Source organism: Bidens hawaiensis, unplaced genomic scaffold (genome assembly GCF_021521415.1).
Source record: "Bidens hawaiensis isolate Kalapana, Puna unplaced genomic scaffold, B.hawaiensis_p1.1 tig00012467_1, whole genome shotgun sequence".
NCBI classification, from domain to species: Eukaryota; Viridiplantae; Streptophyta; class Magnoliopsida; order Asterales; family Asteraceae; genus Bidens; species Bidens hawaiensis.
Genome location: NW_027492017.1, coordinates 470,441 through 496,798, shown reverse-complemented (window position 1 = coordinate 496,798; position 26,358 = coordinate 470,441). Strand labels below are relative to the sequence as shown.

The window sequence follows — 26,358 nt, the reverse complement described above, 5'->3', positions numbered from 1 at the left end:
TCTATATGTGTTTCAAATATCTAATGTTTGTTTACTATGCTTTATTTGATTTTTCTTTTTTTTTTTTTACAAAATGAAAATAAATATATACAAATATTTTTTTTAAATAAGAAAAAGGAAATTCAAACGTACGTAACCGAACACATGGATACATGCAGTGTCATATCCTGGACCACACTTTTTAAGTCTCAACAATCATCTGATACTGACTATGTAGCGCTTTCAATGAGAACAACAAAAACACATGTACAATAGCCATCGATCACTAAAACCATTAGGTGGTTATCTAAACATTACTTCATCAATAAATACCCTCAATAGTTCTCTTAATTATCAAAATACCAAAAGCTTAATCTTGTACCCACCTGCCATGGAGATCACTACAGTTTTTTGTGTTCTTGGAGTTGCATCAATAATATCCTTGTTTTGCATATGGAGAGTTTTGAATTGGTTATGGTTCAAACCGAAGAAGATCGAAAAGTTTCTAAGAGATCAAGGACTAAAGGGTACCCCTTATAGATTCTTGTATGGAGATCTCAAAGAGATGGCACAGATGATGAACGAAGCCAAGTCTAAACCGATGAGTCTAAATAATAATATCGCTCCTCGTGTTTCGCCCTTCTTCTACAAATCACTCACCACTCTTGGTATGAAGCTAGCTTTGGTTCTTTTTAATTTTAGCTATATTATGATTCTAACTATAACTATTTACTATATAGTTTAAAGTAGGTGCCGGCGTGCGTGTCAAGAATGGTTTTCTAGAATATATTAATTTAGCGATTGAATTTGTGTCGACCGACAACTCCAACCCCCCCCCCCCACCCAACAATTTTACCGACACCCAAGTTTCACTGACCGAATAAATGCCATTTAAATATGTTATATTTTAAGGTATAGTAAGCCGTACAAGTGCCGATAGTATTGCGTTTACTAACTCAAATTTAGGTTTAGTGTCGGTAAAGTGGCAAACCTAACCAATACCGACTAAACTTTTGTAGCTTTCATCGTAAGCTATGTATGTACCAATTTTTAGGAGTTTATAAATTTATTTTTGGTGTCGATTTAATTATTTATTTTTGTTACGGCAGTTTTTATTACCTAGTAAACTTTAATTTCATGTACCACAAAGGACAAACATCAATTAACAGATATTTGACCTTAAAAAAATAATAAAGTTATATCATCTTTAACCACGACGAAATGTTGTGATATTATTAATTGACACGTGTATATTTAATAATACTTGGAAAGGGCCATATAAATATAAGTGTGTTAGATTTTTAGTAATCCTCTATAATCATTCATTTTCTCTTCATCTTTACAAAGTCTTTGTATTTTACATCATCGTCATCTTTTACATTTATTTTTAGTAATCAAATTATTTTTAAAACTATAGCTAACTTATCATATTAAAAGAAACAATATATACAAATTAAATAATGTAAAGGTTGCTAAAGCATATGGTGTACAAATTAATAATAATTCAAAATAATATAAAGTTAAAATTAATGTAACATACATGTTGACCTAAAGCATATGGTGTATAAGCATTAATACATGATGATGATGATGATGATGATGATGATGATGATGTATAAGTCGTAAAAGCATATGATGTACAAGTTAATGTATCTAAAATGATTTATAACTAAAATAAATGTAATGTACAACTCATTAAATAGTAATAAAAAAAGTTTTTCAATTGTGCTCCATGAAAAAACAAACAGGCAACACCCTTAAAATGGGACTAAAGAACAAATGTGAAAGGCCGTTCGTCCCTATCCCTTGGAACGGCACATCCACATCAGCCATTAGTGATGGCAATGCAACCGGTCTAATTAGAAGAAAAGTAGAAAACACTCGAATCATTATTGTTTAATAGTTATCATTTTCTAGAATACAATTCCTTACCATTAATGATTATAAAACTAACCGGTATGCACCACTAAGTCTCATGGGGTGGCCTAGGCGGCACGCGTAAGCTCATTGGAACATTGTGCCCCCTAGTCACGTCTGACGGCACATAAGGGATCATTTGGGACATTGCCCCTTCATCCAATCAGTTTTTTTGTAGTTTTTTCTTTTCTTTTTATTTCTTTTTGTTATTAAATAATAGGGAATGCTAGAGAATAATGTATAACATGACGGTGAGGTTAAATGATGGAGAAAAGGCTAAAATGTAAATTGACGAATTATGAAAAATAAGGAGAACTGTGTATAACACATAGCCTAAGGCTGACGTCAATTTATTGTTATTATCAAGGGTGTTAATTCAGATCTAACATGGTGGTGAGGTTAAATGATTGGGAAAAGGCTAAGGTGTCGTTAACGTGATGAATGATGAAAAATGAGGAGAATTATGTATAACATATAGCCTAAGGATGACATCAATTCATTGTTATGAGCAAAGGGTGTGAATTTAGATCTAACACGAAAGCACGAGACGGAGCTAATACGAAATTTGTGGTTTTAGACAGGTTTTGTTCAGTTTTGAAACTAACCCATGAACACACATAGCAAAAAATTTATGTTCGTGTCAACCCGATAAGTTTGAAATCATATTTATCCATGCTTATAACATAAAATTGAATACTTTGTTAAAAATAAATAAATAAATAATGAACATATTTATGGGAACAAAACATGTGATACACATATCTGAACTTACCATGATAACAAAGGTGTTGGCTAAGTATAACTGTCACATTTAAAATATACTTCTATGGTGTGTTACATTTATATGGCTTTTGTCTTTGATTATATAGGTAAGAGTTGTTTTACATGGATGGGAACAAAACCTGTGGTACACATTGAAATTGTTTGTAATTGCTTGCTTACTATTAACAATGAAACCCCATTATATAGGGGAAAGAGTCACAAACCTAATACAATTCATATGGAAACTAGATAAATAATAACAATATAATACTTCTAGAATAACAATATAATACTTCTAGAATAATCTTAAATGTAATTATATATATCCTCTAATATTCCCCCTTAGTTTGAGCGTGAGTGGAACGAACATTCAAACTATCTCGAAACTCTTGAAACAACTGACGTGGCAACCCTTTGGTAAAAATATCTGCATATTGCGAAGAGGACGGAACATGGAGAACCCGCATATGACCAAGGCGAACTTTTTCTCAAACGAAGTGAATGTCAATCTCTACATGCTTCGTTCGCTGATGTTGAACGGGATTATGGGATAAGTATACGGCAGATATATTGTCACAATACACAATAGTAGCACGATTAAGTGGGACATGAAGCTCAAGCAGGAGATTACGTAGCCATGTTGTTTCGGAAACAGCATTGGCTACACCATGATACTCTGCTTCAGCACTAGAACGAGAGATCGTCGGTTGCCGTTTAGATGACCACGATAGTAAATTATCCCCGAAAAATACGCAATAACCAGATGTGGATCGGCGAGAGTCGGGACATCCTCCCCAATCGGCATCAGAGTATGCCGTGAGTGATGTGATTGATGAAGGAACAATCCGTAGACCATGATCAATAGTGCTACTTAGATAGCGAATGATACGTTTCATAAACCCATAGTGAGAATCCCGAGGTGCATGCATAAAAAGACACACCTGTTGAACGGCATAAGTGATGTCGGTTCGCGTAAATGTCATGAAATTGTTTGTAATTGCTTGCTTATTATTAACAATGAAACCCCATTATATAGGGGAAAGAGTCACAACCCTAATACAATTCATATGGAAACTAGATAAATAATAACAATATAATACTTCTAGAATAACAATATAATACTTCTAGAATAATCTTAAATGTAATCATATATATCCTCTAATACACGTATCTGAACCTACCATGATACGAGAGGTGTTGGCTAAGTATACTACATATCAGAAGCCAACAAGTAATCCGTTAACGAAGCTGCTTATAAATGGATTAATAAATGCTGAGGGTGACCAATGGGTGACCAATGGGTTAAACATAGAAAAATCATCAATCTTGCATTCCACGTGGAGAAGCTCAAGGTTACTAACTTCTTGTTATACCCTTTTTCTGTTAAACGATCGATGCAGTGATCCTTACGTTCGATCTGATAACTCTTTTGCAGCATATGATACCGGCCTTTTATGTGAGTTGTAGTGAGATGATCCACAAATGGGAGAAAGTTCTATCCCAAGAAAGCTTGTGCGAGATAGACGTTTGGCTTCCTCTTCAAACTTTTGCAAGTGATGTAATTTCACGTACCGCATTTGGTAGTAGTTTTGAGGAAGGAAGAAAGATATTTGAACTTCAAAGAGAACAAGCACAGCTAGCAATGAAGGCTGCGAATTCAGTTTACATTCCGGGATCAAGGTGATTCAGTTCAAAACTTTTCTCAAAGATTAAATTGGTAATATCTCTAGACTTTGGTGATAATAAGTAAGACATGATAGGTTTTTACCAACAAGAAACAATAAGAGGATGAAAGAGATTAACCAACAAGTAAGGGGTTCAATAAAGAGTATAATAATAAACGAATTGTTGCGATGAACGCTGGGGAAGCTAGCCATGATGACCTTTTGGGCATACTTTTGGATTCCAATTACAAAGAAATCAAACAACATGGAAATAGCAATTTTGGATTAAGCATTGAAGACATCATCGAAGAATGTAAACTTTTCTACTTTGCAGGGCAAGAGACCACGGCAAACATGCTTGTTTGGACTATGATTTTGTTAGGTCAACACATGGAATGGCAAACACGCGCTAGAGACTAAGTTTTACATGTCTTCGGAGATAAAAGTCCGGATATTGAAGGCTTGAGTCATCTAAAAGTTGTAAGTTTTCCAACCATATGATTAAAACCATGTACTGATGAAAGTTTTAAAAAATGCTTTCAATTGCTCTTCTTTTTATTGTACGCAGATGAACATTATATTCAATGAAGTTCTAAGACTATATTCTCCGGCGTCATTACTTAGACGATTAATACATGATGACACAAATGTAGGTAACTTAACCTTACCAGCAAGGACCTTAATCCAAATAAACGCGTTGATTTTGCATCACGACAAGGATATGTGGGGTGAAGATGTGAACGAGTTTAAGCCTGAAAGATTTTCCGAAGGTGTTTCAAAGGTAACCAAGGGACAAGCCTGTTAGATTAGCAAGTGAATATCAAGAACCAAAACCACACAGATCGTTGAACAATTATGTTCGACTCTTAGTTTATTAATTGGAAAACAAAAGAAGACTAATAAAAAGAAATACAGAGAAGGGATTTATATAATACCCTATATTCTAATCCTATTCCAACTTGGATTCTACAAACCGACTCAAATTCAAAAACCCAAAAAGTAATTAAAATAAAAAACTAAATGCTCAAATAATTATATTTCACTTCAACCCTTGAGTTTTAGATCTCCTCCAAACCACCCCTTCGAGATCAACCGAACCGCCCTTTGATGTTGCAATTTTATCACTCCCTCTCAACATCAACTTCCATCTTCACTTTCCAACAGAACTCGATTAACTTTGGTCCCGGTAAACTTTTAGTACACATGTCCGCTAATTGATCTTGAGTATTAACATACTCCATGTTCACTTCTTTCTGCAACACTTTCTCTCGCACAAAGTGGTAATGAACCTCAATGTGTTTCGTTCTCGCGTGAAAGGTTGGATTCTCAGCAAGCTAAATTGATGACATATTATCACAAAACAAAGTTACCTCATCATTTTCCAACTCCTGGTTCAGATCTTTCATCAACAATCTTAGCCACACCAATTCTTGAGTAGCCATAGCGGCTGCTCGGTATTCCGCCTCAGCAGTAGACAACGACACGGTCGGTTGTCTTTTGCTACACCAAACAATAGCACTACCACCCAACATAAACATGTAGCCGGTCGTGGACCTACGCGTATCTAAATCCCCGGCGTAGTCCGCATCGCTATAACCAACGAGTTCGAGTTTCGAGTGCTTCTTGAATTTAATACCATAATTTAGAGTGGATTTAATATACCTTAGAACTTGTCTTGCAACTTCCAAATGCGGTTTTCGCGGCTTCTGCATATATCGGCTTAAGACGCCTACAACAAATGCTAAATCCGGTCTCGTTAGTGTAAGATAAATTACACTACCAATTATCTTCCGGTACATAGTAGCATCCTCCAACTCTTTTCCTTTTTCTGCACTCAACTTTATTATTGTATCCACAGGAGCATTTGAGGGTTTAGAGTCAAGCATACCAAACTTGACTAACAAATCATAACAATAACGTTTCTGACTTAGAATGAACTCATCATTTTTATACTCAATTTCTAGACCAAGAAAGTGACATAATCTGCCCAGATCTTTCATATTAAATCGAGTACACAAGTTCTCTTTCAACTGATTGATTATCTCTTCATCATCTCCGGTTATAATTAAATCGTCGACATACACGAGAACGACTATGACTTTGGTTACGATTGGTTTGTCAAACAAACTCGCATCAGCAGATGCCATGCCAAAACCATTATGAACTAGGAACTCGCTTATTTTCCCGAACCACGCCCTTGGTGACTGCTTCAACCCATATAAAGCTTTCTTTAATTTACACACGTGGTTAGGATGTTCTTTACTCTCGAACCCCTTCGGTTGTTTCATGTGAATCACATGATCCAAGTCGCCGTATAAGAAAGCGTTACTAACATCCATTTGCCAAAGGTTCCATGACTTACTTGCGGCAATGGCTAGAACGACCCGTACCGTGCTCAACTTTGCTACCGGGCTAAACGTATCGTCATAATCGATTCCGACTTGTTGCGAAAAACCACGAGCTACCAACCTCGCCTTATGCCGATTGATTGTTCCGTCGGCTTTTCGCTTCAATTTAAACACCCATTTATTTGTAACAGCCTTTACATCACTCGGTTTTGGTACGAGTTCCCAAGTCTCGTTTCGGTTTAAAGCTCGAATTTCATCTTCCATGGCTTCGACCCATTTATCTTTTTCACTCACTTCTTCATATGTTTCTGGTTCGACATCATTGTCCCCGACAATAGCTACGTTAGCAACATACTTCGGGTTAGGTCTTCTGCCTCTTCCCGACCGTCTTGGTTCTTGTTCTGGGTCACCGGTTTAGTTCGTTGTTTGGTGATGATGAACCCCGGTTCGCCATGAGCTTCGGTTCTGTTCCGGCTGTACTTCGGCTTCCTCGGTTCGCGATTCGTCGTCATTAAAATTGAGGAATACATTGGACGTTTCGAGTTTATCGGTTAGGTGTTTATTATCTGGTATGACTTCTTTTTCACTCGACCACCATGATGAATTTTCATCAAACACGACGTGTCTCGACACGTAACATTTTCCGGTGTTCGGGTCACAACACCGCCACCCTTTTTTCTCTTGATCATACCCTACAAAAATACATCTTGTAGCTTTCTTCTCCATCTTTGTTCTAGATTGGTTCGGTATGAACACGTAACAAACACATCCGAACACCTTTAAATGGCTTATGTTCGGTTTAATTTTAAACAACTTCTCATAGGGTGAAACATATTGTTGATTTTGTGGTGGTAACCTATTAATCACATAGGCCGCCGTCTTCATGGCTTCAGCCCAAAAACGCCAGGCACGTTTTTGTCATGCATGATACTTCTGCATGTCTCGGCTAGGTGTCGGTTCTTTCTTTCCGATACACCATTCTGTTCGGGTGTATTGGAACACGTGAGTTGTCTCTTGATCTTGTGATCCCTTAAAAACTGACAAAAATCAGTAGCTAGGTATTCGCCTCCATTGTCTGACCGAAGGCACCTAACGGTTTGGCCCGTTACCGTCTCCGCTTCACTTTTGAACAATTTGAACTTCTCAAAAGCTTGAGATTTCTCTTTCATGACATCAATCCAAACATAACGTGAATAATCATCAATAAACGTTATCATAAACCGTGTACCTGAGATTGATGGATGCTTAACGGGCCCAAAGACATCGGAGTGTACCAGTTCCAATGGGTATGAAGCTTGAAACTTTGACTCTTCAAACGGTTACTGCTTTGCCTTTCCATATTGACATCCCACACACACGACTTCTTTGTTAACTTCTAATTGCGGTAGCCCGATAACTAGTTTCCTTTTCATCATCAACTCGAGTTTGTCATACCCCACATGACCCAACCTGTTGTGCCAAAGATCAACATTCTGGGTTTGCTTGGTTCGCTCCACATAAGCAGTTTCGGCAGACAAAACATACACGGTGTCGTTTCTTTTACCTTGTAAAACCGGGACTGACTTGGTTTCAAATTCATCAAAAATTCGGACGTCATTCGGACCAAACAGAACGTGCTTCCCGGAGGCCGTAATCTGCGGAACCGAGAAAAGGTTCTTTCTCATTCCGGGAACATGAAAAACGTCTTCCATAACAAACTCCCTCTCGTTCGGTGCCCGTGGAAGTTTTACATCTCCCACGTGTGCTATATGATGCCTCGAATCATCGCCGATTACCACCACTTGACCACCCTTATATTTTTCCAAGTTTATGATTCGATTCTTGTCTCCAGTCATATGGTTCGAGCAACCGGAGTCAACTATCCACTCACCAAACGAGTTCGCTTTACTTTCGGTGGTGGCTGTTAAGGCGTACTCATCTTGGACCAACGCGACGTGAGCCTCGACATCCCAAGGCTCTTCTTCCTTTGCTTCAGCCGTGTTTCCTTCTTGTGTCGGTTGGCGGCAATACTTGGCTATGTGACCCTTTCGACCACAATTGTAACAAGGGTACGGGAACCGGTTGTTCAGTTTTCCCTTCTTGCTACTCAATGCCTCGTCTTTCGGGTTATTTCGGTTATCATGATTATCGCGTTTATCTCGTTTATCCCGATTATCTCGACTCTTCCTATAATCTTGTTTCCATGGCTTTTCCTTATTCTTGAACCCTCCTTTGTTATACTGCCACTTCTTGGATTTTCCGGCATACAACGCCTTTTCTTCTTCGGCTTTGATCATAACCGTACCAATCTGTTTGGACAGAGCTTCTTGTCCCGCAAGAAGGTTCTCGAGTTCGGTTAACGATGGCGGGGCCTGCCACCCTTGAACAGCCGCTACAAAACTTTGAAATTCCGGTCTTAACCCATGGACAATTATTCGTTTCATTCTCTCATCACCGATTCTGGCCTGTTGATCTAACTCTCCTATTTCTCTACACAATGTTTTCACCTTATGAAAGTATTGTGGTATACTTCGTTCTTTTTAACCTACCGATAAGAGCTCGTTTTCTAGAAACTGGAGTTTCGTGTCGTTTCTTTTGGAGAACAATGACGCGAGGGTATCCCAAGCTTGTTTCGGGGTCGCTAGGTCACGAATATGATCAAGCAGGTTCTCTTCAATCGTTGTCTTGAGAAGGTACATGGCTCGACCGACCTTAACCCGCCACTTGTGGATTGCACCGTTCGTGTCAATCCTCGGCTCGTTAACATCAGCCCCGTTCGTTACCTCCCACAAATCATGTCCTTGCAAATAGGACATCATACAAGTAGACCAAACATTATAGTTTTGATCGTTCAACTTCTTCATTCCGCCACTCAACTGCAAATCTGCCATCTTGTTCGGTTATCTTCTGCGATCGGTAATCTCTTGCCTTCGATCGGTATCAACCTGCAAACGAGATGGGTATACTACAAGAACCGAGTCTTGATCGACAAGGCTCTGATACCACTTGTTAGATTAGCAAGTGAATATCAAGAACCAAAACCACACAGATCGTTGAACAATTATGTTCGACTCTTAGTTTATTAATTGGAAAACAAAAGAAGACTAATAAAAAGAAATACAGAGAAGGGGTTTATATAATACCCTATATTCTAATCCTATTCCAACTTGGATTCTACAAACTGACTCAAATTCAAAAACCCAAAACGTAATTAAAATAAAAAACTAAATAAACTAAATACTCAAATAATTATATTTCACTTTAACCCTTGAGTTTTAGATCTCCTCCAAACCACCCCTTCGAGATCAACCGAACCGCCCTTTGATGTTGCAATTTTATCAAAGCCGTGTACATTCCATTTGGTGGTGGCCCACGTATATGCATTGGACAGAATTTTGCTATATTGGAAGCGAAAATGGCTCTTGCAATGATTCTCCAACACTTTTCTTTTGAGTTATCTCCATCATACTCTCATGCTCCGCATGCAATACTTACTCTGCAACCTCAATTTGGCGCACACTTGATTATGCACAAACTTTAGGAAATGTATTGCATATATATATTTGAATATTGCTATGATATTTGAGACAATTGTGCTATATATTTGAATAAATTTATGATATATGAATCAATATTTGATTCAAACATATTTCATTATTATACCCCACATAGAAGCGAAAGGATTCCGTAGGTTGAGACTATAATGAGAGTCTTCCAAGAGGAAGTGTGGAACTCAACAGGTTTGGTTCGTTGGTGCTGTATGGGATATGCCGGGGAAGCGTGGGATGGTGGAAGTTGTAGTTCAAGCAAAAGATTCCTGAACCATATTCGTGACCCCTAGTACTCCGCTTCGGCACTCGACCTGGAAATGGTTGAGTGTCGTTTCGATGACCATGAAATTAGATTGTTGCCGTAGCAGACACAATTTCCGGATGTGAATCTGCGAGTGTTGGTGCAATCAAACCCAATCAGCATTACCAGCTTGAAGCTTAACTTATTAAGAGTATGTAGTTAAATAGCCAATACAAATAAGTCAAAAAGACTTGACCGCATACCAGTTGATTCTAAGCAACTAATTAAAACCACCATGGAATTTAACTATTGACATGCAATGTCATCAAACAAATTCAGAATAGCCAGTATACATAATTGGCAGAATCAGAGCTCGACGAAGAAGATAATAGTGGAGGTACGGAGTGTGTGTCAAGCGTATCCAAAAATGCCGGAATTTGGACTAAAACTGTAGATTTTGACAAACCACATAGTCACATAGACGAAAACCGCAGTTTACTCGAAAACCAAACATAAAAATGTATTAAAAGAAAAACTATAAATAACATTAACAAACATTTGAAAAGTCACTAATAATGTTTGATTTATTGATAGTCAATTCAAAACCTCATTTAAGTCTCCCCACAAAAAGTCATGTGAAGTGGGCTGTGAAGACTGAAGAGTTTTCCATGACAACAATAAAAAGTTAAAAACAGATGGACAATAGCCATTAATTTCTCAAACAATAATTAAGAGGGGTAAACTGAACATTACCCCAACTATAAATACCCTTGATCATTGATCAAAAACTTTATCATGTAACCACATGCCAATTGCCATGGATATCACTTTAGTTTCTTACTTTCTTGGAGTAGCAACAATCTTCTTGTTTTATACATGGAGGATTTTGAATTGGTTGTGGTTTAAACCGAAGAAGATCGAAAAGTTTTTAAAAGATCAAGGACTCAAGGGTACCCCTTATAGATTCTTGTATGGAGATCTCAAAGAGATCACACAGATGATGAACGAAGCCAAGTCTAAACCGATGAATCTTAGTCATGATATCGCTCCTCGTGTCTCACCCTTCTTCTACAAGTCCTTCACAACTCTTGGTATGAAGCTTTGGTTCTCTTGGTTTAGTTATATTATATTTAATTAGCACTGTTATATTATTAATCGCCCATATGCATATTTAATGAAAGTTTGATAGGGAGATGTAGCTAATAACTAAGTAAAACTCACTCTTTATTAGTAAATATTTTATCAACTTTTAGAGTATAATTCATTGTTATATGTGATTACAAGGGGATATCAATTCATTGTTATCCATAGGGGTGGGAATTCAACCCTAACATGAAATTAGCACAACACGAAATTTGTGAGTTTTGGTTTAGTCTAAACGGGAATCGTTCAATTTCAAATTCACTCTACAAATATGCTTGGCTAAATGGATCATGTTTGTGTCAGCCCGATGGGTTCGCAACCATAGTTATCAATGAAGAACCGAAGATAATAATCTTGAATTTATAAGAAACAAATGAAATGGGTTATAGATAATTCTTGGTGCATTATTAATTGAGTTTTTTATATTTCATTAGGAATAAGATTTTATTATTTTTATTAATTTATTTAGTTTCCTAGGTTGAGTCTAATTAGAAGTCTTGGGGAACAAATTTAAGTTTAGTATAAATAAATGGTTAATGGTATTGTAATTTGTATGCTTTATTTTATAATATTAAAAGGAGTCGAAGAAGCTGTTCAATCTCGTGTTTGTATGCTCGATCAACGGTCTGATTTCCCACAATCAATGCTTATAACATTGTCTTGAATATAGTTCAAAATACACATATATATACTCTGGATTATTGTATATTCATTAGAGAGCGAGCATCTAAAATATATGCTTATGCTGCATTAAGTTTTTTGGCTTTTGTCGTTGATTATATAGGTAAGAGTTGTTTTACATGGATGGAAACAAAACCTGTGGTACACATATCTGAACCTAGTATGATACGGGAAATCTTGACTAATTATAATAAATATCAAAAAGCAAGAGGAGTTAATCCAATAACAAAGTTATTACTAAGAGGATTAATAGATGTTGAGGGTGATCAATGGGTTAAACATAGAAAAATCATCAATCCTGCTTTTCATGTGGAGAAGCTCAAGGTATATCTTCTTGCTACTTCGTTTTTGTTACTAGAATGATCTAGCGCACATTAGTTTATTATAGGGGTGACAATGGGTTAAACATAGAAAAATCATCAATCCTGCTTTTCATGTGGAGAAGCTCAAGGTATATCTTCTTGCTACTTCGTTTTTGTTACTAGAATGATCTAGCGCACATTAGTTTATTATAGGGGTGACAATTTTGACCCAATACTTTCAAATGGGTCAGTTTGAGTTGTTTTAAAAATTAAATGAGTTGATTTGGGTAAAATGTTTTAACTAAATGGGTCAATATGAGTCATACTCCCTCCGTCCCATTATAAGTGTCATAATTTGACTTTTCAAGTCTTTCTTTTACAAACTTGACTGTAAATATTTTTGTTCGTGTCATATAATACTTGATGAAAAATATATCAATGTAAAATACATTTAAAACCCAATCCATTCATATATTTTACATCAAGTATTATATAACACAAACAAAAATATTGTCGGTCAAAGTTAAACAAGAAAGACTTGAAAAATCAAACTATGACACTTATAATGGGACGGAGGGAGTATGAAATTTCATTATTTTATTTTTTTGGTCAAAATTGGACGACAAGTTCAAAGAATTGGGTCGATGTGGATTAGTAACCTAAGGAAATGTGACAAGTTTCGGATCGGAACGAGTTTTTGTACAAGACATGTTTCAGATTGGAACGGGTTCGGTTCAGGTTTCAAGCAAACACGAGTTTTCACTCGTGACAGGTTGAGTTTTGGTTTCTTTTTGGTCGATTCCGGACTCGTTTTTGTCCGTTTTTTCAGTTTCTTTTTTGTTCGGTTTGAATTATTTTAGTTCCGTTTTGATTGCTTTTTTCGATTTCGATTGATGTGGTCTAGTTTTGGCTTTTTGTTTCATTTTCGTCGATTTTTTCGGTTTTGGTTCGATTCTCAGTGGGGTTTTTTTTATTTTATGAAACGAGGACAACGTAGGAAACATTTTAGTGTTTTTACTTTTTTTGTTTATGATTTATATTTTGAGTTATAATTTTTATTATTATTATTTTTGAATATTTTTTTGAGGGTTTTTGATCTTAATAGAAAACCCCTCAAAAAAATTAAAAAAAAATAATAAAAAAATCATAACTTAAAATATTAATAAAAAACAAAAAATTTTAAAAACTAAAATGTTTCCGCCATTATTCTCGTTCATAAAAAAAACCCGGTTTGACCCTAACTTATTCTGACCCAAACCAAAACAACTCTTTTTTTTAATTGACTCGTTTTGACACAAACTCATTCTGACCCAAACTCGTTTTGACCATGACTTATTTCAACCTTTGACTCGTTCAATCCAACTCAACCCATTTGCCACCTCTAGTTTATTATAATTCTTTTGCAGCATATGATACCAGCCTTTTATGCGAGTTGCAATGAGATGATCCACAAGTGGGAGAAAGTTTTATCACAACAAAGTAAATGTGAAGTAGATGTGTGGCCTTATCTTCAAACCTTTTCAAGTGATGTAATTTCACGTACCGCGTTTGGTAGTAGTTTCGAGGAGGGAAGAAAGATATTTGAACTTCAAAGAGAACAGGCAGGGCTAGTTGTGAAGGTTGTAAATTCAGTTTACATTCCGGGATCAAGGTATGTCGGTTACTAAACTTTATAGGAAGCTTTAATAGGTAGTATCATTGGAATTTTGTGCTTATCAATAAGATCTAACAGATTTTTACCAACAAAAATCAATAAGAGGATCAAAGAAATTGGCCAACACGTGAGGGGTTTAATAAAGAACATAATCAATAAACGAATTGTTGCGATGAAAGGCGGGGAACCTAGTCATGATGACCTTTTGGGCATACTTTTGGATTCCAATTACAAAGAAATCAATCAACATGGGAATAACAATTCCGGATTAAGCATTGAAGAGGTTATTGAAGAATGCAAACTTTTCTACTTTGCGGGGCAAGAGACCACAGGAAATATGCTTGTTTGGACAATGATTTTGTTAGCTCAAGATACGGAATGGCAGACACGTGCTAGAGATGAAGTTTTAAGCGTCTTCGGAGCTAAAAATCCAGATATTGATGGCTTGAGTAATCTAAGAGTTGTAAGTCGTTCTTTTTCTAACTAAATGATTGATGACAATTTTTTGAATATGTTTAATTGCTCTTATATATATTGTATGCAGATGAACAATATTTTCAATGAGGTTCTCAGACTATATCCTCCGTTGGCAATACTTAGACGCCTAGTACACAATGAAACAAAATTAGGTAATTTAACCTTACCTGCCGGGACCCTTATCCAAATAAACACATTGATTTTGCATCATGACAAAGATACGTGGGGTGAAGATGCGAACAAGTTTAAGCCTGAAAGATTTTATGAAGGTGTTGCGAAGGTTACCAAGGGACAAGCTGTGTACCTTCCATTTGGAGGTGGCCCCCGTATATGCATTGGCCAAAATTTTGCTTTACTTGAAGCAAAAATGGCTCTTGCAATGATTTTGCAGCGCTTTTATTTCTATCTATCTCCATCGTACTCGCATGCTCCGCACGCAATGCCTACTCTTCAACCTCAGTTTGGCGCTCAGTTGATTCTACACACACTATAAGCAATGTATCACATATTTTATAGTTTAACTTAAGATATACACACAATGTCATATGTGTTGCATTTGCTGTATTTAAAGAAGCGACATGCTTTTCTAGTTTAAAATTATTGGTAGCCTTTTATTACCCTGGTTCTAAGTTTGATCAATCATTATAATTATCAGTAATCTTTATATTCGAAACTTCAATACTGAAGGTGTCATTTTTTCTTCCATATTGTCACACCTCGTCTTGAGGCCGGGTTATTCGTGACCAGTTGATACCATATCTTACGAATCAGAAAAAAAAGTCATTTTTTAGCATCATAAGTTTTAAATCACAAGCAAATTCAATACGTTTTTTGGAGGTAATAAAGAAGTTTAAAACCTATATTAATTCTTACCAAGAGAAGATTTTTTAGGCATTGATTAAAGAGAGATTCATCCAAGAAGCTTATGATTTCCTCTTCGAATACGAATTCACAACTAATTGTTAGACATTAACACTTGTAGAGCCCTTGAACTCTCAAGAACACATCAAAACTACATGAAAACTCTCAAAATTCGTCCTTGATTAACCCCAGTAGCAAAGATGTAGTTTTTAGTTGATAATACTCTTAAGAATGAGGTCTGGCATGAGTTCTGTGAGTGTAAATGGTTTGACAAAGGCTGTGGTTTGCGAACAAGGCACGTGAACATGAGCACCTTCCTCTCTTCAAAATACAACCGCACGAGGCTGTTTATCCCTTGGGTAGATCATCGAACTCCCTCGTAAAATCTTTGAATAAGTACATTATCTTAGACAAATGGAAATTAGTATAACATTCTATAATATAATTTATCAAGTCTTATTTATTCATAATGAACACAAACTATAATAAACATTACTTAGAATGTTTGGTTTATTAGTCAAACCAAAAGCTCATTTAACTCTCCCAACAAGAAACCAATGGCCTAGTAGTAGAGGTGGGCAAATAAACCGGTTAACCGAACCAACCTAAAAGAGTAAAAGTAGAACTGAAATCAAACCGGTTTGAAACTGATTATGTAGAAATTGGTTTGGAACCGATTGAAACCGTAGCTTAGGAACCATAAAGTAACTAGTTTTATACCCGTCCGGTGGACGGGCATATTAATGTCATAATGACATATTTTTTTTCTTTGCTTTCTAAATAAAAACATTATTTGTATAAAGAAATAGCCAAAATGTGTGAAACAAAAACATTATTTATATAAATAACAGCCAAAATGAGTGAAAACATGATAATATAACAAAGATATCTTAGAAAAGCAAAAAAAAAAATACTGATCAGAGGTTTAAACTTGTCCAATGACCTGACATTTAATGTCAAAATTACACACGTCTTTTTCTTGTTAATTTTTAAACAAATCAGTATATATGTTTAAAAAAACAAAACAAACTGTGTTAAAGAGCGAATCATTAAATGACCTCCTATGGTTACTCAATTATGTAATGGTTGTTTGTGGTTCCATGTTACTTTCGGATGATAATGTTGGGAGTCAATAGAAGACATACCTAATTTTGAAGACGATCAAATGATTTCTGGAATCAAACATCAAATGAAATTTTTTTGGGTATTTTTTAAAATCCAAAAATGAAGTTATGTATGACATTTAAAATCCAGTTCCCAAATCTAAAAAGGAAGCACAAGATCATTTCATGTCTGCATGATTTAACATCAAAATATTTCAAATAAAATACTCAATTTCCTCAACAAAACTGTCAAGCAACAAAACAACCATGACACTAACAATAGTAAAAAGGACTTAAAACATTGAGATATAACACTTCTAGAGATTGTATGCATTAAAAATCTACTTTGGGATAATTTTTAACCCACTTCCTTTTATAGCTAATTACATGACCAAAATTGACCCATTCATAAACAAATGGGTAAACTTTTCCACATCTACAAAAAGCCATGTTAAGAAAAAAAAATTAACTACAATACTGGAATTTCAGAAGCCTGATCAGGCGATCACTGTCACATGAACTGCATTTAGGTATATCATCTTTTAATAGTCGGCCACTTAGGCTACAATGGTTTTCACAAGTCTCATGTATAGATTATCTGCAACAATGACAAAACAAAGATTAACCCACATGAATATCTCAGATTTTCTTAACTAAATAGTTTGCTTTTCATTTCAAGATTATGACCCCCTGTCAACAGTTGAAATGAATGTATGTAACCTCATAAGTCAAAATGATGGTATTTGACGATTTTCATAAGGTACTGTAACAAAGTACTTTTGACCTCACACACAACCCCATTCAAAGTAACATGGATATATATAATATATTCTTAACCTTCAAAAAAAAAATCAGAATTTCAAGATTTTGCAGCAAGAAAACAAAAATAACCCGAAAATGTTTAGAGAATAAACACGCCTCATGACTTTCAACATATTTAGTAAACCAAATAACAAGAAGACAACGTGTACATAACACACCAATTGTAATGATTATTTCAAATATAAAACACAATACATTCAAATAAATGACAAAAAATGTTACAAATTATATATTGAAAAACAGATTAATTTAGGTTGACTAATAACAATAATGGAATATAGATATTGAGGCTGTTACTTACAGATGTTTCCCATCAAGAGTCACTATAGCCGATCAAGATAATCCACCAACCCGTATGATTACTGAAATCCACATAAAAAAGAACCAAAATCATGAGGTTTTGTCTATTTGAGACCAAAAAATCAATTAAAAATAAGAACAATGGATAAATCATACCATCTTTCTAGCAATTCCTTCAATGATGAAAGCACATGTTTATCAATATCTTTGTGAGATACAAAATAAGATAACAGCAAAAGAAACTGCTGTGAAAGATTGGATTTCAAATAAAACAAACCTTGAATATGTTTTTGTTCTATATAACATAATAAGACAAACTAATCAGACAGATAAATGCAAAATTAATGGGAATCAAGAAAATTCAGTTGACCTACATTGTGTGCATGAGCATTGTACCCATATTTTGAATTCATGAGTAGAAACAATTATCAATGATAGGCAGGTAACAGTTTAGATTAGATGATACAGCTAATTGTGAAGTGGAAACAACAATTTCGAATACTTGAATAAATAAGAAGCAACTGAAACAACAAATTCAAAAAGAGTAAACCTTATTGACCAAAGCCATTTTCCACCGTTTGCCTGAGGACCACCTGGTACCTGTCCTTAGCCGGGGATGTTAGGCACAAACTCAAATCAATCAACATCTCTCCGAAGCTAACATCAATCATAATTTCATTTGAACAAAATTGAGAAAGAAATCATCAGAATATAACCCTAAACGTGGGAGAGAGGACACCGCCGGAGAAAGATGAACTGCTTTGAAATCCAACTGCAGCTGTGTTGTAACTGAATATAACCTCTGCTTCTAGAAGGATTTATGGGCCAGGATTTCATCTCATACTAATCCAACGGTGATAATCTATCCAAAACTTAGTTTCATTGATCGGAACAATATATTATATAATTATCCGCATCTAAACATGGCAAAAACCACTCAAAACACTAGTACAAAAAAAGTGAGCAAATATGACGTTTTTCAATCAGATATGACGGCAAATCAACCATCTTAAAACATCACAATATTTGATAAGACCGCCTTTATAGTATTAAATTCTTTTATGACGGTTCCATATATATAGCCGCCTTACTAAAATCACATAAGTGACCGCCATATTTAATGTAGCTTAATAAGGCGGTTTGAAGTGTGGTCTAATAAGGCGGTTATGTGGGGTGCATATTAAGGCCTACTAAGGCGGTTTTGGTGTGGCTTGTTAAGCAGTTCTTTGGTGCTGCATGCACGCATCTATAATATATATAAACGAAAACTAAAAATCCTATGTGTCGTGATGTGGTCGCTCCCCCTTTTTTTGGAGTCACCAGATTTGCTTGATTTTTAAATGAAAGCTTCTCATGCATTTGACCCGAATTCACGGATATGGGTCTCATCAAACCCAAGTATTTCTTAAACGGGTTATAACATCTCATTAAATTAAAAATTAATATCACCAAATATTTGATATAAAATCATATAAAGTAGGGATATACTAAAAACTAATATCTAATTTATTTAAAAATATATATATATATATATATATATATATTATTTATAATTAAAAAACCAATTTTATAGTAAAGAAATAAACGTGTCTTGAGTCTCATCAAACCCATATAGCTTTAAAACCGGTTATAACATCTCATTTATTTGTGAAACAATTTATCATCAAACCATAAGTATATTATTAACTTTTATACAATAAAGAAAATAAAAATTCAAAAAATAAATAAATATTATAAACAAATAATATAAAACAACCCTCGTAATACAGGGGATAAAAACTAGTTCCAATATATATATATATATCATACACACCTACATGCATATATTTCACGGCCATTTGATTCAAAAGCATATATATATAAACAAAAATAAACAACATATCCAAACAATGAACCATTTCAAAAATAGCTAGAACAGTTAAAGCATTCATCTTGACCATTAGCCTAAATTATTCATTTTTTTAACATATATATTATTAAAGCATTCAGTTTAACACAAACAAAAACAATCATCCAAAAACCTCCATGACTTCGTGCAACCATCTTTATCAGCCACAAACCTTCAATAGCACTGGCGTAAGCTAGAATTCCTTTGCCACTGACAAAACACAGAAAAATGTTTGTTAATCATCATTAAAAATTAATATAAAGCAAGAAGCAATTGAAATAAATAAGTCATAATAGAGTCAACATTAATACAAAGCCTTTTGGTGCTAATAAATAACTCGTAATAATATGTGTGATATGTATTGCCAAAAGCCCTTTAATGCGTGTAGGCCTTGAGTTCAAATGAACGACAGGTCAAAGTGGATGAATGTGTCAAAGTGACTTAACCATCCATAATAATATGTGTGATATGTGTTGTCAAAAGCCCTTTAGTGCGTGTAGGGTTTGAGGTCAATTGAACGACAGGTGAAAGTGGATGAATGTGTCAAAGACGGTTTGGTTATATTAATAAATTCGAATCACAAAGATCACGTTTGCATAATCAATTACGTCGGTGGTTACCGATTTTAGCTTAAGGAGAGATTTGCACAATCAATTACCAAGTTAATACGAGGATTATGGTTCAAGGAATCAACACGGGTTCCGGGTTGTGATGTGGGTCAGGTTAACGGGTTAAAGGATCCTAATGGTGAATAATAATATAATATATCAAAATTTGCATATGGGTCTCTAGACTACAGAGATGGAAACACTAAAGGGTTAAAGTATGATTTAGGGTAAAAATTGAATATAATCAAAAGTTATTTTATACATATATTAATTAAATATAATAAACAAATATTAATACAATAATATTACTCGAATAATGCGATATTTCTTGGTAAAATTTCCCGGATATAGAAACGGGTCGGGTTATGATTAATGAATATTAACTTAGAAAATCCGAGTTGTTATACCTCTATTATTGCATTTCTGTCTTCTCCACTCACAAACACTTTCAACATATATTGAAAAATTATGTAGGATGAAAAGTGTTTCTCCAAATTTCTCATGAACAATAACGTTAAATGGGTGATTTGCTTATTCAAATAAAACTATGAAATGAGTCATTTGCTTAATCATTTATCTAAAGTCGGAAGTCTAACTGGAATTTGGCTGGCTAAGGCATCTGGCGGCGACGAAGGATATACTAGGTAGTGGGTCTAGGCGTTGTATGTTGCTAGTTGCTATTCTTTTGCTTGATTGTTTTTTGTTTTTTAACAAAGTTCAAACCTTTAAAATCATGTGCTAAGGCCAAAGAATACGGGCATAACTGCATAAGTTTAAATGGTTTTAACATTTGGATATTGGTATTTATGTATTTTTTTTTAATGATAATTAATTAGTTTGTATATTAAATTTATATTAAAAAATTTCTAATTTATTTTTCTCAGGGTTCGGTTTCTATATTCCATGAGATCGATAAGAGGGGGATTGCAACCTTTTATTTGGGTTGGGGGGGGGCGGAGGTTCGCTATTTTGCGTATATACGAGGGGACATTGTTTGTATTGTTCACCAAGTTTTTAGGGTAGTGTTTTACAATAAATACCGTAGGAAAATTCATTTGCATTTGTGTATTGTTTTGTTTAGTCTTCGTTTATCATTTCCTAAAAGTATACGCTCAAAACATATATATGTTAGCATAAAATAGTGAGTTCATGACAAATCAATCATCAAAACAGCTAAACAGAGTTTTAATATATTATATGATCAATAACCCACTTAGATGTTTGTTAATTAACTTATTTACACACAATTACTTTATTTTATAATTAGTGTGTTTTAATTACAGAAAACAAATGCTCTAGAAACTTGTTAATTGTTCTCACCAAAGGGGAGAGATATTCGTGTTCTGGTTTATAAGAACTCACGAAAATTCAACCATCCAAGATGACGGCTCCAAAACCTTCTTTATTTCAAAATCAAATTCGCCTAGTAAGCTTTTTAGTTGACTTTTAACAGGCTCTTTCTCGGTCAACAATTAGAAACGAATTTTGTATCATTATTGGCATAGAAGCTCAAGGCCCTTCATTTTTATTTTATTTTATGCACGACTAAATTTTTGAGTCCTATTGGGTTTTAAGTTTTAACTCAACCTTTTATTTCACACCTTAAACATGAAAACCTTTTTTTTTTGTTAAAAAGGTATATGTATATATACCAACAAAAAAGATTTGTGAATAGTGTTTTTGTCTCATTGGTTCATGAACTTTATTTATTTTTAAGAATTGTTATATTGCTTTACTTGGCATCTTTATTTTAATAGTTTTTTTAAAAATAATTTTTTAGAGTTTTTTGTTTACTTTTGAGAACGTTATCTTTTTCCGCGGCTATACAGAGTGTCAGATTTGAGATGTCTAGTGGTGAATTTATTTGTTTTCCTTTTTAAAATTATTTTTCATTTTATATAAAGTTTATATTTATTGGGGTTTTTCTTTTATTTGTCGTAACGAGTTCACCAAAACTAACCGAACTCCGTTAATATATGGCAATCCAATGAAAAAAGAAAAAGACGTCAAGTTTTATTAGCCAAACAGAAAACTCTATTTAGCTGATATATATGGTTCTTTTTTTCATTGGATTGCCATATATTGACGGAGTTCGGTTAGTTTTGGTGTACTCGTTACGACAAATAAAAGAAAAAACCTCAATAAATATAAACTTTATATAAAATGAAAAATAAACAGAAGACCACGTATTTGTCAATCGGTGAGTTTGTGTTGTATTTGGTTTTTTCTTCTTTTATATTTTCTAGTCTTCCCTTTAAACAATATCTATCTTTTTGACTCTTACACATGGATGGTACGTACATAACCATCAACCACTCATTAACTCGTCAATAAATACCTTAGATAGATCATCACCAACTTCAAAACATCATAAACTTTTTCTCGTACCCACAACAACTAAGCCATGGAGATCACTACAGTTTATTATGTTCTTGGAGTTGCATCAATAATATTATTGTTTTGCATATGGAGAGTTTTGAATTGGTTATGGTTCAAACCGAAGAAGATCGAAAGGTTTCTAAGAGATCAAGGCCTCAAAGGCACCCCTTATAAATTCTTGTATGGTGACTTGAAAGAGATGGCACAAATGACAAATGAAGCCAAGTCTAAACCGATGAGTCTAAATCATAATATTGCTCCTCGTGTCTTGCCCTTCTTCCATAAATCCATCACCACTCATGGTATGTAAATTTGGTTTTTCTTATTTTTGTTATACTGTGGTCGGTTCTTGATTTTTAGAGACTTGTTTGATTTTATTGCGGGCTTAGGTAACACTAGATTTGATAAAAAAAAAATGTTACATGCGTGTAACCATGGTTGCAGAACGCTCCATAGCCGGTAAAGTGGGGAGTTGCAAGTATTCGGGGAGTACTCGGGTACGGTAAATTATAAAAATTTAAATAAAATTTGGGAAATTGTATTTACTTAAAAAAATCATAAGTTTACTAATATTTATAACAAAATATGTGAATGTTAATATAAATAAAAAATATGCATATTTAAATCTTAAAGTATTACAAAAATTAATAATCATTGATTAAAAAATAATATTCATTTTTTAATATAATAAACATAAGAGTTATGTTTGATTTATGCTATTTATATAAGTCAAAATCGGCTTGAGTTGACTGACTAGACCCAATGATGGCCGATGTTGACAATCTTTGATCGATTTTGAACTAGGCGGAGTTAAAGAAATTAAGTCGTCTCGGGCTCTCGGCACCTTACCTTGTAGCGAATATTACTCAACCTTATAGACCTACTTTTACAGCACTGCATCTAATTATATAGAAGATGAAATAAACAGGAAATGAAATTCTTACAAGTAAAATCCATTTTTTCTTAAGTTAATTATTCATCAAATTTATAAGCATATTCCTGTAAAATCAAATTAAAATAGTAGAAACTGAAGATAAGCCATTAATTCCTTTTTAACAATGCCTCATTTTAATCACACGATATTTACAACAGGCAAATATTATGAAAATTATGCTTTCTTAATTAGCAAACAATTGCATCATCACAACTCACAAAACATAGTTGAACACATTATAGAGTTACACATATTGTTATCAGTCGAGCTTGAAAAGTTAACACATTGTTGTGACGAGCTAGACACACCGTTGTATCAAGTGTGCTAGATAACTATTTTCCAGAAGTGAAACAAACCTGGAAAGTCGGGTGCAGCGTTTTAGTACTAGATTCATTTCATTATCTCATATATCTAGATTTATTCTTTGATGGGTTTTTATCTACATGTAGGCAAGAATTGTTTTACATGGATAGGAACAAGGCCGGTACTACACGTATATGACCTCTCTAAGATACACGAACTCATGGCTAATTATAATAAGTTTCAAAAGCCAAGGGGAGTTAATCCATTAACAAAGTTGCTAGTTAGAGGACTACTCGCTACCGAGGGTGATCAATGGGTTAAACATAGAAAAATCATCAAACCCGCATTCCACATGGAGAAGCTCAAGGTTCCTTGCTCTTGCTCGTCTTTTGTTTCTTTATCTTATTATTTTGTTACAAGACGCTTATGTATCTAAAACCGTCACTTGAATTATTATTCTTTTTGCAGTATATGGTGCCCGCTTTCTATGCGAGCTGCAGTGATATGATGGAAAAATTGGAAAATGCGGTAAGCACGAAAAGCTCATGTGAAGTTGATGTGTGGCCTCACATTCAAACTTTTTCAAGTGATGTAATTTCACGTACGGCATTTGGTAGTAGTTTTGAGGAAGGAAGAAAGATATTTGAACTTCAAAGAGAACAATCAAAGCTAATTGCAAAGGCTGTAAGTTCGGTTTACATTCCAGGTTCAAGGTAAGTTAGTTTCGAAACAATATTTACAAAATTTCTAGTGCACTGTTTATTTGATTCTTAGTGTGATTAATCACTAGTTGTAGATAGATTATTTTACTGGTAACATAAATATCTAACAGGTTTTTACCAACAAAAAACAATAAGATGATGAAAGAGATTCACCGACAAGTGAAGGACTCAATAAGCAGCATAATCAATAAACGAGTTGTTGCGATGAAAGCCGGGGAAGCTAGCCATGATGACCTTTTGGGCATACTTTTGGACTCGAGTTATGAAGAAATAAAACAGCATGGGAATACCAATTCTGGATTAAGCACCGATGAAATCATTGAGGAATGCAAACTCTTCTACTTTGCAGGGCAAGAGACCACCGCAAATTTACTTGTTTGGACAATGATTTTACTAGGACAACACTCGGAATGGCAAACACGCGCTAGAGAGGAAGTTTTACATATTTTTGGCGATCAAAAACCAAGTATTGATGGATTAAGTCATCTAAAAGTTGTAAGTTTTAAACACAACAAATTTACTAAATCCTTGTTGCATATATATATTGTAGTTCTTAATATATGTTATTTTAAGTTTTTAACCCAATCTCATTTTGTAGATCAACTGTATCTTCAATGAGGTTCTAAGATTATATACACCGATTGTATTTCTTAGACGGCTAATACACGAAAAAACCAAATTAGGTGACTTAACCTTACCGGAGGGAACCATTGTCCAACTAAACATGTTGATATTGCACCACGACAAAGATATGTGGGGTGAAGATGTAAATGAGTTTAAGCCTGAAAGATTTTCCGAAGGTATTTCAAAGGTTACTAAGGGACAAGCTGCGTATTACCCATTTGGTGGTGGCCCACGTATATGCATTGGTCAAAATTTTGCAATACTCGAAGCGAAAATGGCCCTTGCAATGATTCTACAACGTTTTTCTTTTGAACTATCTCCATCCTACTCGCATGCTCCGCACACTATGCTTACTCTGCAACCTCAGTTTGGTGCTCACTTGATCCTACACAAAATTTAGGCGACTTATTGCATATCGTCGTTTAATTTAAGATATATATATTTTTTTTTAATTAAGTTATTAAGTTGCAGCATACGTAGATTTGGTAGTATCGTATATGTAATACGTGTAATCGATTTTGCCTAGGATGTGTTATCCAAAGCAACATCATATCGTGAATAGTTGACGAAATATTAATTATACAGAAATCTTTTGTTTTTTTCTTGATAAGATAGGAACTATATAATGGCATCCAATTCACAAACAATAATAATATTAAAAATGAAAATGCTAAAAGATTTGGTATAGTTAGTCGTCATAGTGTAGTGATTGCTTATTCTCGTTTGATTCCACGAGTGTTTGCTGTTGTTCAAACTGTTTACTACGGATCAGTTTGGTCAAGTAGCAGCTGGTACACATAGTTTCCATTGCTGTTTTTTATTTATGTTTATAACTGTATTAAAGTTGTGATTTCGAGTTACTAACCGGTCACACATTGCGTTCATGGGATTTCATACGGGCCAACAAGTTTGAATCAGGTTTAGGCCTGGTATTCCGTTTGTTAAAATTTGATTGTCGGTTCATTTCAAATGACGGGTCAAATACCAAAGTCAAAATTCAAGTTTCGGATTTAAGGATATAGAAAAAATTACCAGTTTGACTTTTTTGTAAGTCAAACAGCAGGTCTTGAAAAACTTTGATCTAAAAGGGCATTTTTTGGCATTTTGGATACGGGT

The 26,358-nt window shown here is 34.6% G+C and overlaps 2 protein-coding genes, 1 long non-coding RNA gene and 1 pseudogene across 4 annotated transcripts; 3 read left to right on the top strand and 1 right to left on the bottom strand.

Moving 5' to 3' along the window:
* Positions 1 to 231: 231 nt before the first annotated feature.
* On the top strand, positions 232 to 10,277 carry LOC143541103 (cytochrome P450 CYP72A219-like; annotated as a pseudogene). Its single transcript, XR_013136699.1, has 7 exons — positions 232 to 647; positions 2,766 to 2,811; positions 3,828 to 4,010; positions 4,094 to 4,338; positions 4,419 to 4,802; positions 4,891 to 5,122; positions 9,994 to 10,277. The product of XR_013136699.1 is annotated as a cytochrome P450 CYP72A219-like (transcript).
* A 915-nt stretch (positions 10,278 to 11,192) lies between these two features.
* Positions 11,193 to 15,250, top strand: LOC143541100 (cytochrome P450 CYP72A219-like). The gene is made up of 5 exons (XM_077034010.1): positions 11,193 to 11,532; positions 12,369 to 12,589; positions 13,974 to 14,218; positions 14,300 to 14,684; positions 14,766 to 15,250. Exons 1-5 carry the CDS (start codon positions 11,247 to 11,249, stop codon positions 15,189 to 15,191), a joined length of 1,563 nt encoding a protein of 520 aa, XP_076890125.1. The 5' UTR covers positions 11,193 to 11,246; the 3' UTR covers positions 15,192 to 15,250.
* A 1,747-nt stretch (positions 15,251 to 16,997) lies between these two features.
* LOC143541083 (uncharacterized) lies at positions 16,998 to 18,005 on the bottom strand. The gene is made up of 3 exons (XR_013136694.1): positions 17,941 to 18,005; positions 17,786 to 17,846; positions 16,998 to 17,260 (listed from the first exon to the last, which is right to left on the bottom strand). It is a non-coding gene; the product is annotated as an uncharacterized LOC143541083 (long non-coding RNA).
* A 4,598-nt stretch (positions 18,006 to 22,603) lies between these two features.
* On the top strand, positions 22,604 to 25,770 carry LOC143541102 (cytochrome P450 CYP72A219-like). Its single transcript, XM_077034011.1, has 5 exons — positions 22,604 to 22,961; positions 24,043 to 24,263; positions 24,365 to 24,609; positions 24,729 to 25,113; positions 25,217 to 25,770. Exons 1-5 carry the CDS (start codon positions 22,685 to 22,687, stop codon positions 25,640 to 25,642), a joined length of 1,554 nt encoding a protein of 517 aa, XP_076890126.1. The 5' UTR covers positions 22,604 to 22,684; the 3' UTR covers positions 25,643 to 25,770.
* Positions 25,771 to 26,358: the final 588 nt, after the last annotated feature.